Genomic DNA, 12,439 nt, shown 5'->3' with positions numbered 1-12,439 from the left:
CTTAACGGAATTAATACAATAACAGAATAGGGGGGGCAAAGCTGTTAAACAAACACAGTACAGTTAGAAAATTCACCCATTAGAAATAAACATGTTGTCATTGATTGGTACAAATTGCGCGCACGCACGCACACACACACACACACACACACACACACGCACACACACACACGCGCACACACACACACACACACACACACTCTCTGACAGGTCAGACATGGCAGAAACAGTATCCCAGGATGAGGATCCCAGCTGGTGAGGTCACCAGCCAAACATATAGGTCATGGCCTTGGAGACCATGCTATCTTCCTTCCGTGGCGTCTGTCTGTCTGTCAGCACCTAGAGGAGGAGAGTAACACAGTACATTTAGAAAATAGCAGATCTACAAGCTCAGATCGCATCACGGTGCAACAGGTGCTGAGGCTTGAAGGCATGTGTGAAATGGGACATTCTGAATAATGACTACAGGCTTTTAACCATTATTTAATGAGTTAACTATTAATAGAGATCTGCTATTTCTGAAAAATCGTGAACATTTGTGCGAGGCTTTGAATATTTTTGACCCGATTCTATAAATGTTTCCTAAATCCTTCTTCTAAATCAGTGGTTCTCAGATTTTTTCATGTCAAGGACCCCCAAAATTAACATGTATTTGGCCGCGGACCCCCAACTCAAAATATGTTGTTCCAGGGACCACCCAGAAGCAAATATTTGATACAAGCTCACAAAGCGACGCGTTGTGAGCTTGTAGATCTGCTATTTTTTCGCAAATGTTCCGCCCCAGGATAATGGATTTTGATTATCGCGATAATATCATAAATTGCGATTTCTTTGGTCACAATAATCGTGATATAACATTTTCATATCGTCCCATCCCTACCTGGTAGTCGTCACTGGAGGCCTTGTAAGCAGCACTGAGCGGTCTCATGGAGGAGCGAGGAGTGGAGGGCAGAACGTGAGCAGGAGAGCGCAGGGCCGAGGGAGCGGGGCTGCTGATGGTGGAGTTCACTGCTTCTGAAGACTCCATCACACTCTAGACACACACACACACACACACACACACACACACACACACACACACACACACACACACACACACACACACACACACACACACACACACACACACACACACACACACACACACACACACACACACACACACACACACACACACACACACACACACACACACACACACATTTCTATTAATACTAAGGCTGCAACTAACAATTATTTTCATAATCGATTAATCGGGCGATTATTTAAATGATTAATCGATTAATTGGATAATGGCACTTTTTTGCAATTACGTTAACAATTTACCTTGAAATTGTTTTAGGCACAATAAAAAGTATTCTTCCTTCAGAAATAGCCTATTTTGTTGACTGTACATAACTGTACTTTCTCTCCATTAAGCAGGGGTTGACACTAAGGTGTCAGAGACACTTGCCCGTCGGGCAAGTACAAGTCATGTTCTACTTGCCCAAAAGTCATGCCCACTTGCCCTAAAATTAAATCATCCATTATAAAATGATTTTAATTACCACTCAATATAACACTTGTTTCTTTACTTTCTGGGGCTGTGCGATAAAAAAAAAATCATATCTCAGTACCTCTAATTCCAAAAACCTACATAGCTATGATTGAATATGTCTATGGTTTCACACATGTCATTTTATATTTTCAAGTGTAGCAACAGTAAAAACAGCACATTATAGGTAAACAGTGCTCTTATTTTACATTCCACAGACCAGAAGACAGAGCACGCTGGCCACGTTCAGATGTTTAGACAGATATCTGGTGTTGTGTTTATAGACTCAAATGAGCACTTGCCCGATCGGGCGACCTGAAAGCCAACTTCACCTGCCCAAAAGTTTTATTTACCTACCGGGGCAAGCCTTAAGTGTCAATGCCTGCCTTTAAGGATTACTATGATTATGGTAAGCTCACATTTGATACCCCCCAAAGTAAATAAATAAATAGAATTAGATCAACGGGATCAAGAGAGAAGCAGCCAAGAGTGTCACATGTGGCTGCTTTGAATGTGAGAGGAATAGAGTCACATCATGCTAGCAGAGGCGTTGTGAGCATATAGATAGGTTATTTTCACAATAGAACCGTGTTATACAAAATGTAATGCCTAAACTCTTAGTGCCCGTCAAGGTGGGGGGTCCCCAGTTCAAATATGATTATTTTGGGGGGTCGCAGCCTGAAAAGGTTGAGAACTTCTCTAGTTCTCTAGTAAAGAATGCTCCTCTCCAATACGCTTGGCTCCTCACCTTGTCAATACAGGGCTTCACTCCCACCATGAGCCAGTCTCCAAACACCTTCCCATCTTTAGACAGAGCCTTCCTGGCCTGCAGCACCGACTGGTACTGCAGGTGCATCCAGTTCCCTGGACTGGACATCTACACACACACACAGTTAAACACAGTTTAGGCATTTAGCAGAAGATTTTAATCCAAAGCGACTCACAATAAGCAGGCAATACATCAATATAATAAGCAATATAATAATGTCAGTACATCAACAGCAATATAACCAGTAAGACTCCCTAAAGGCCTATTCCCACTGGGCAAGATACAAAAAAATATATTTCTCCATTCAAGTGGATGGTAAGATACAGATGAAAATATCTGTGACAGAATATGGTTAATGGGACAGATCCATGTTGATGACATGACTTTAGAGATACAATGTATCGCTTTGCGTGATGTTAGGGCAAAATCTGTAGGAGCAGTGTCCAAAAATGTGTTTTGCAAGAATCGGCCTCATGGTGGCGTGAGAAGAGGGCCATGTGAGAAATGAGGGGTTGTGGTTTGGCAGCCAAGGAGTGTGTGTGCAAAGTTTGGCATGGATCGGGGCAACGGTGGCGGATATATATGAGTAGCACGGCACTCGCTATTTTTGAAAAATTATTTCAAAAGATCCTTTCAAAAACAAACATTTGTAACTCAAAACTGTTTGCTTCCAGGGGTCCCTGGAACAACATATTTTGAGATGGGGGTCCGTGGCCAAAAACATGTAATTTTGGGGGTCCATGACTTTGAGAACCATGTTTTTTTCATGTGAAGAAAGCATGTTTTGTGTGTTTCTTACCGTGTGTTTGAGAATGTTTCCATACTGAGCAAACTGCAGCAAGATGAACGAGGCGGACGCTGGTGGGAACCTGACGCACACAAGCACATGCACGCGCAAACACACACACACACACGCACGCACGCACGCGCACACACACACACACACACACACACACACACACACACACACACACACACACACACACACACACACACACACACACACACACTTTTAATTATATTGTTTCCAATTAAAAGGTTCAAAGTAGGGGTAATAGTAAAAAGCAGTGATATAGTAGCAGATAGATATGTTAGTATTATCTAGTGGTAATGGTATTTATTTTGTACCCAAACACAGTAACCCAGGTCTGGTCCAGATGGTCGTTGGACGACAGCGCCTCCCCCTGGCTGTAGAAGGGATCGACCTGAGCTGGAGACATTAGCACCTGTCTGCATGAACTACTAGAAACTACACACACACACACACACACACACACAGGAAAGAAAACTGCTGATTAACAAGGATCGTTACAGTTGGAAGATTCACCCATTAGAAATAGGGATGTACCAATTTTGTATAACACTGTTTTATTGTGAAAATAGCAGATCTACATGCATGTAGATCTGCTATTTTCACAATTTCTGCATCTAATATTTGACAATTTGGCCAATGTTTAATTTGTCATTTCAGAGGTATTAACAAAATCAATAACCAAAGACAATGCATAGCTATTGTTTTCCAGGACCTTCCAGAACCCTTGATCAATTCCAAAACTTTTCAAGCACTGGAAAAATATTTTTCTAATTTCAAAATATTTCCAGGAATTCCATGACCGTGGAAACCCTGCAAAGGGTAAAGCCAATCCTTCACTACAGCTTATTTAGCAGTCTCACAACCGTGGGGGAAAAAAACTGTTGGTGGTACGTGAGATGCTTATGTATCAATTTCCGGGACGAGGGTTTCTACAGGCATTGAACAATTTATGGCTGGGCTGGTGGAGTGTCTTTTATGATCCCTTATCGGGACCCGATAAGGGATTAGAAACAAAAATGTTGTCATGATGACCAGTACAAATAGTGATATTTATTTGGTCAAAACTACAGGTTTTGCTAAAACATTAAAGCTCTGTATTGTGAATGATAGTATCCATAGCTATAAAGTGTTTGTTCATTATTCACATGTCCTAGAGCAGTGGTTCTCAACCTGTGGGTCAGGACACCCAGGGGGGGGTACCCAAAATAGTTTGGGGGGTCCCCAGATGATTGGCTTAATGTGCAACATTGTTTTCTCACTCACAGTAAACAACCCAACATAAAGTTTAAGTGTATAGAAGGTATCTGCACATTTAAGTGACAATTTGTAATACCTCTAGAGGCGTTGTGAGCATGTAGATCAGCTATTTTCACAATAGATAGTATAGTATAGTAGTGTATAGTGTTAAAAAATCTTCTGGTGAGTCATCACTTTTCACAGTTTAGGGGGGCCATTTTTAACCCAAGGAATGTTTTTCGTGCAAAACAAATGCTTCCAATGGATTCAGACTCGTGAAGAACCCCTAGTTTGACCCCTCACATGCTACTTAAAGTGAAGTCGATGGGACAGTGAATATACAAATGGCCATAACTTTTTTTTGCGATGTTTTCGGCAGAGCAGGCCTCTCATTCTGTGGACCTTAATGACCAAACTAATAGATCAAACTGAAATAAAAAGTAAGGCAAGACATCACAGGTCATCTCACATTTTGGGTGACTGGGTCCCCGGCTAAAAGAAATATATGAACGTTTCAAGAATATTTGCTTTTACAAAATATTCTATTTTTCTGAGATTGATCTGTAGGGTTAGTAACAGAGCAGAATTACCAGTTCCTGGAGTTGATGCCTGATGTCCCAACACAGGAGACTGGAAGACGGAGAAAGGCTGGAGACACAGACAAGACAAGACAAGACAGTTTCAAATGTTGGACTATCTCCATATACACACACACACACACACACACACACACACACTCTGTCCCTTTACAGTCTTTTTTTACGTTGGAGGTCCTCGGTATTTAATTCATGGACATAACAAATAGCAAGCAAAGAAAACATTCAATAATATTGCAATTATAAAAACACTATACTGTATGTAAGGATCGGGGAAACAAGGTGGTGGGGCTAAGGTAAGGTGGGGGGGGGGTGCTCACTTCTGGCCTGTCTATGGGAGAAGTGATAACTACCTCCTTCTCTGGCCTCCTGAAAGGTGAGTTTTCAGGGCAGTTTTGAAGGATGCCAGCAAGCTGCATGTTTTAAGGGAGGTAGTCAAGGAATTCCACACCTGGGTGGCAGTGTTGTAGAAGGAGAATTTACCCATATTTGTCTTATGGGTTTGTGTGGTTGCTATGGTTACCTGTCGTTGTGGTCGCCATAGTTACCTGTCTGTGTAAGCTGAGAGGTGTGGTTGCTATGGTTACCTGTCTGTGTGAGCTGAGAGGTGTGGTTGCTATGGTTACCTGTCTGTGTGAGAGGTATGGTTGCTATGGTCACCTGTCTGTGTGAGCTGAGAGGTGTGGTTGCTATGGTTACCTGTCTGTGTGAGCTGAGAGGTGTGGTTGCTATGGTTACCTGTATGTGTGAGCTGAGAGGTGTGGTTGCTATGGTTACCTGTCTGTGTGAGCTGAGAGGTATGGTTGCTATGGTTACCTGTCTGTGTGAGGGTGTGGTTGCTATGGTTACCTGTCTGTGTGAGAGGTATGGTTGCTATGGTCACCTGTCTGTGTGAGCTGAGAGGTGTGGTTGCTATGGTTACCTGTCTGTGTGAAAGGTGTGGTTGCTATGGTTACCTGTCTGTGTGAGCTGAGCGGTGTGGTCACCATGGCAGCCGTAGAGGTCAGGTCGTCGTAGATACTGCGGATGGGCGGAGCGCCACTCTTGTCTTTGGGGGCGGGGACGACAGGCTGGGGGGCGGAGCCTCCTGAAGAAGACAAATAATTTTACAATAAATATAAGACTTTTACCAGGGGCGTCAAAAGTGGGGGGAAAGTGGGACTGAGTTACTAGGGCCCAAGGTGGAGGGGCCTTAATTACTTTAGCTACTGAAAAATAGCAGATATACAAGCGGTGCTGCGCTGCGAGCTTGTAGATCAGATCTGCTATTTTTGAAAAGTCGTGAAAATGTGTGCAAGTATTTGAATATATGCATTTTTTAAGCGAACATTTGTAACTAAAAGTTTGCTTCTGGGGGGTCCCTGGAACTAAATATTTTGAGATGGGGGTCCGTGGCCAAAATACATATGGGGGTCCTTGACATGAAAAGGTTTTAAGCACCACTGACATAGAAAGATTTTTATTTTTTTTTAACCATAGAAGGATTTGAAATATTCAAACAAGATCTACAAGCTCGCAGCACTGTGAGCTTGCATATCTGCCATTTTTAAATAGCTAAAGCACAAAATATTGCCTAATAATGCGTTCCCAGTCTAAACGGGTTAAACCCCCTCCCCCTATGAAGAACATTCATGGGGGGCCCACAGTGAATCCTTGTACCCAGGGCCCAGGATTTGGTGCGACACCCCTGCTTGCCATAATGAGATGTACAGTGTGGTGGTGGTGTTACCAGTGTGCTGGAAGCTCCGGTGCTCTGTGATGGGCGAGGACAGGTTGAAGGCGCGTGGTTGGGGGCTGGCGGGGGCTGGCAGGTCCCCCATCAGGAAGCCCGGCAGGAACTGGGCTCCAGGGCCCGGTTTAGGGGAGGTGGGGGACCCCAAGGCCATGGGTTCAGAACACGCTGCAGGGGACAAACACTTCCAGTTAGCAATGAGAGTAGGCCAGGCATGGGATCATATAGGACAGCACCCTGTAGACAATATGCCTTCTGGTTGGTTCCAAGATTTCTAGCAGAAGTGCTGCTTTTAACGGACGCTACGTCATGCGATGCGGGTCTGTTTACATTCCCCTCCTAGAACGGTTTCTGCCTTCTATTGTCACCAGGCTTTTCTCTTCGCAGATGAGTTAAGCCTGGCTACGCGAGGCTAATAGGACAGGGGTCTTCAACAGGGGGTCCTCAGATTTACTACTACGGGTCCTCCAAATCTTTGTGATACAAACATTTTTTTTTCCTTTTTTATATGAACCACTTGAACTCTAGTGTCCATATTCAAAGAAATTTAGCCAAAAATAGGAGATCTACAAGCTCACAACGCTCGCAGTTTGAGGCGTTGGGGACTGCCCCATAGGTCGAACTCCGGGCCGAACAGCGTCGGCAGGTTATTTAGATAATCACTCACCAGCGTCGGCAGGTTAGATAATCACCCGCGTCACGGTTACTGAGGTTAGGGTTAGGCATAGTTTTACTGAGGTTAGGGTTAAGGTTAGGTTTTGGTGGTCGGACCAAAGGGTGTTCAATAGGGTGCATCAAAATTCAATGCAACAAAATTTCATCTCATTCCATCTAGAACTTTGTTCCACTGTCTATACAAATGATTTTAGCAAAGTTTGGGGGAAATTCATTCATAGTTAGAGGTGCAACGCAGCATGTCAAATTTAGGAAAAAGTGAAATTTCGGCTGCTTTTAGAGCTTTCATTTCTTGATAACATGACAATTTCTCAAAAATACAACAAATAGTTTGTGAGAAGGTGTTTTTGACAAGAGAAAGCATGTTTAATCAAGAAGAAACATTTACATTTTCATTGAAAGTCACTGAAAAAGTATTGAAAATCTTGAAATATTGTCCTAGTTAAGTGACATTTCGGCTGCTTTTAGAACTCTCGTGTTTTGATAACATGACATGACAATTTCTCAAAAATACAACAAATAGTTTGTGAGGAGGTGTTTCTGCCAAGAGAAAAGGTGTTTAATCAAAAAGAAACATTTACATTTTCATTGAAAGTCACTGAAAAATATTTAAATATTGTCCTAGTCCACTGTGTTCAGCTAGCACTTATAGGAGCGAATATTGGGCTGTTCACAGTGGTCATGCTCAACTGATTGCAGCACATTCTGAAGGTGTTGCTCACTTGGCTGCTGCCACAAAGTCTGATGTGAGTTTGACCCCTCGCTCGGCACAGTCATTCACAACATTGATGGCACGCACATTCACCACACCTGCCTGGAATGATGCACTGGTTCCCCAATCCTCTACATTGAGTGGAAGAAATGCTGTATCGATTTGCAACTGGTGCATACCGAACCAGCAGTCTGGGTTGGCAAGATCGGCTAACCTGGTGGCCGGTGAGAGGACTGGAAACTTTGGCTTACCGAAAGTGCCAAAGTGCTATTGTGGGGCTCGCATGGGGAGGTTATCTGGTTTGTGCTCCAAGATGGCATCCGCAAGTGCATGCTGCTGATCAGCTGGCATCTTGGTGCTGAGGAGTGCCAGGGGCAGCATCTAGTGGTGCTTCCTGCACTTTCATGGCTGATGTTGCAATGCCCTCGTCAACAGACGTACTCAGTTGTTTGAGGTAATTCCGTGCGGCATCTACTGCTGTTACAGGTCAGCCACCATGTTGCGTAGATATGCGTAATGAAGTTGGCAAATGCCAGAATCTTTGGCACCTGCTGCCGTGTGGTGACGGTGCCATGGGGATGCAAGATGTGCTGTTCCATCAAAGCCATCTAGAGAGTGTAGAGGAGCTTGCCCATCCAGCGTGCCTTGTGCACAGTCCAGGCCATTGGAAGTTTACTGGAGTCTACATCATCTGCACCCAGAGAAGACACAGCTGCACAAAGTCATGGTAGTCGCACTCACCTCGTCTGTAGTCTATCACTGCAGCAGCACACATGGTGAATTCAGCACTTAACTTGCCCAGGAACAATGGGCCACTGTAGTTGTGCAGCAGCAAGCTCCAGTTGTACTTTAGACACCTAAACAACCTCTGGTGAGGGTGAGGTCAGTAAAGATGTGGCTGAGGAGCACCTCACCAATGTGATGCCAGCACCCGGACAAGAGCAGTGGTCTACCAAGTGAGAGCTGGATGGCAATGCAGGCTGCTGTGAGATTGCCTGTGTTTGATGAAGTGGTGTCGAATACCATATTGACAACCTGGTCAGCACAGCACCAGCCCTGTAGTAGTTTGCATGTCAGCCAGGTGATCATCTCTCCGCATGCCTCGTCTTTCCCCTTTGTGGATGGGGCACACTAGATGCTGCCCCTGGCACTCCTCAGCACCAGCTAATCAGCAGCATGCACTTGCAGATGCCATCTTGGAGCACAAACCAGTTAACCTCCCCATGCGAGCCCCACAGTAGCACTTTGGCACTGGTTTCGGTAAGCCAAAGTTTCCAGTCCTCTCACCGGCCACCAGGTTAGCCGACCTTGCCAACCCAGACTGCTCGTTCGGTATGCACCAGTTGCAAATCGATACAGCATTTCTTCCACTCAATGTAGAGGATTGGGGTACCAGTGCATCATTCCAGGCAGGTGTGGTGAATGTGCGTGCCATCAATGTTGTGAATGACTGTGCCGAGTGAGGGGTCAAACTCACATCAGACTTTGTGAGCAACACCTTCAGAAAGTGCTGCATTTAGTTGAGCATGACCGCCGTGAACAGCCCAATCTTCGCTCCTACAAGCGCAAGCTAAACACAGTGAATGACTAGGACAATATTTCAATATTTTTAAACATTTTTCAATGAAAATTTAAATGTTTCTTCTTGATTAAACACCTTGTCTCTTGGCAGAAACACCTCCTCACAAACTATTTGTTGTATTTTTTTAGAAATTGCCATGTCATGTTATCAAGAAATTAGTTCTAAAAGCAGCCGAAATGTCACTTAACTAGGACAATATTTCAATATTTTCAAACATTTTTCAATGAAAATGTAAATGTTTCTTCTTGATTAAACACCTTTTCTCTTGTCAGAAACACCTTCTCACAAACTATTTGTTGTATTTTGGAGAAATTGCCATGTCATGTTATCAAGAAATGAAAGCTCTAAAAGTAGCCGAAATATCACTTTTCCCTAAATTTGACATGCTGCGTTGCACCTCTAACTATGAATGAATTTTCCCCAAACTTTGCTAAAATCATTTGTATAGACATTGGAACAAAGTTCTAGATGGAATGAAATGAAATTTTGACATTAAATATTTTGCATTGAAATTTGATGCACCCTAGTGTTCAACCTAATGACATGTAAAGCCCGTATCAGAGTGTACGGTGGAGACCTATCCACCGCAAATTTGAGGTGGAAAGCTTTCCACCTCAAGTCAGAAAATAAGTGCAGGCCATCATAGTACGCCACGGTGGAGTCCTATTCACCGTGACTGACTAGTCTAGATTGACCAATCAGTGAACGGGGTGTAGAGCCTGTCTGTCTGATAGTAAAAACAGAGAGATGTGTTGGGACTCACGGTGGAAAGCTCTCCACCGTGAGGAATGATGTAACGTTGTAGTTTCATGACTCAAAAAGACTCGAAAAGACTACACCGCGGTGTAAAGCCTTCCACCGCGGACCCGACTATGATACGGGCTTTACCGAGGCGTTGTGAACTTGTCGTTCGGCTATATATTAGGCTCTATCTGCCTTGTCCCGCCTTTTTTTATGTTGAATTTGCTAAAACATCATTGTTGGAGGAATAAAACATTTAAAAACATGCCCAGTCACTATACTGCACCTGAGAGGCTCCTTTATACTGAAACCAAGTTTAAAATGAGAATTGAACACACAGAATAACAATAAGAAGCAACTGAATTAAAATGGTAGTGGATGGAGAGAAAGGACTTTTGTCTTAACAAGACACAGCAACCTATGGGTGCGAAGAGGGGCAGGACTTTACAAAGAGTGAATTCCCTATCCCAGGTTTGACCAGCAGGTTTGAACTCTGGGAGGTATTGCAACCCTAGATTCATCGGATTAAACACAATTCTAGTGTTGCAATTTGCGGCTCTATCTAAAGGCAATACACACACAGACACACGGTTAATAAGCAGCTGTCTCATCTTCTTCACAGTAATACACGGACAGTTAGCTCCTTTCGGAACCCCTCACTACACTGCTACGCCTCCGAGCTGCGTAGCAGTGGAGTGAGGGGTTCCGAAAGGAGCTAACGGACAGTCAACCTTATATGAGATACTTAAACGGTTTCCTGTGGAAATAAGCTTAGTCTTTTCATGGATCTCCTTTTAGTAGACCGTGTACCAGTGAACTGTACCGTCATGAAACTGTACCTTTTCCAATGCAAACTTCTAATAAAGTCTTCAAATAAAAAAACCTGTGCTGCACACAAATAAATAAATACAACTATTAATAAAACTAAATCAGTGTTTACCAAGGTTAAGGACGGTCCTACATTCACAATGTAAAGGAACTTAAAAGTACAGATAACAACAGAAACACAAGCAGAAACACTTCACACGACATGTGTTGTTTAGTTATTTACCTTGTATATCCATGGATGAGTCGTTAGCAGATGTGTGGCAGTAAAACAATATCTGATGTTCGGTTATATCGTTTAAAACGTCCAGTAATCAACTCTCACACTGTCTGTTTGTTTAGTTTGTCTGCCAAACCAAACAGAGGAAAGGTTTACCACTAATAAAACGTCAGGGGAGGACTATAACAATATAATATAACTATGGAGAGACAACTCGGCAAAACGAAAAGCAGATTTTTCAAACCAAACATGAGCGGTATGAACTATGAAGGCGCCGGGATATGACGTCACCTCCGTCGCCTCCAGCATGCGTGGCGTTCTAAGGTGCGTTCAAGAGAGCTACAACCAGGGGTATCGCCAAAATAAAAGCCTGGGTTCCCGAGGCTAAACCAGGGGTGGAAAATCCATTTTCTACCACTTTTTGTGGTCACATGTGACATGTTCAGATGGTCACCAGCACTTTCGCCTATAACATTTTCGCCTTCACGCATTTGGTCTTTTCGCGTGGCTTTTTCACCGTGGAGGAGAGCCTTTTCACCAGGCCTGTCTGGTCGATTCACCGCTGTTGAAGAGCCATTTTGCCTACCCTCAGACTGTCCATGTTTGCTTGCCAGTGGTGTTACCTGTCAAACAACGGTGACGGCTATCCTATGCAATGCCACTCCATAGAAATCACATTAATAGGCTACAGATTAGAAGTTAAAACTATTGGAATCATTTAGGGCTTTGCACAGGGCAAAAAGTCCACAGTCCGGTCCTCCTAAAGCACGATGTTATTTCTCTCTGATGCGTATGCAGAGAGCACAGACTGGGCAGCTCAGAGTGCCAGTGACGTCAGTAAAAAAAAAGCTAAGGTATGGCAACATAAAACTAACCCTAACTCTACCCCCAACCCTAAACCTAACCTCAGAAAACTTTACCTCAGTAACTAACCTGCCGACGCTAAGTAACTAACCTGCCTTACGCTAAGTAACTAACCTGCCTTACGCTAAATAACTAACCT

General features: G+C 43.7%; 1 protein-coding gene across 1 annotated transcript; it reads right to left on the bottom strand.

Annotated features, from left to right (window-relative positions):
* Positions 1 to 214: 214 nt before the first annotated feature.
* On the bottom strand, positions 215 to 11,644 carry nup35 (nucleoporin 35). Its single transcript, XM_080753240.1, has 9 exons — positions 11,443 to 11,644; positions 6,679 to 6,849; positions 5,906 to 6,036; positions 4,944 to 5,001; positions 3,432 to 3,552; positions 3,103 to 3,172; positions 2,283 to 2,411; positions 881 to 1,033; positions 215 to 339 (listed from the first exon to the last, which is right to left on the bottom strand). Exons 1-9 carry the CDS (start codon positions 11,453 to 11,455, stop codon positions 262 to 264), a joined length of 924 nt encoding a protein of 307 aa, XP_080609366.1. The 5' UTR covers positions 11,456 to 11,644; the 3' UTR covers positions 215 to 261.
* Between the last annotated feature and the right edge of the window lie 795 nt (positions 11,645 to 12,439).

This window comes from Nannobrachium achirus (genome assembly GCF_963921795.1).
Source record: "Nannobrachium achirus genome assembly, chromosome: 22".
In the NCBI taxonomy this organism is placed as follows: Eukaryota; Metazoa; Chordata; class Actinopteri; order Myctophiformes; family Myctophidae; genus Nannobrachium; species Nannobrachium achirus.
Note: the sequence above shows the minus strand (reverse complement) of the source record. Positions and strands in the feature narration are given on the sequence as shown.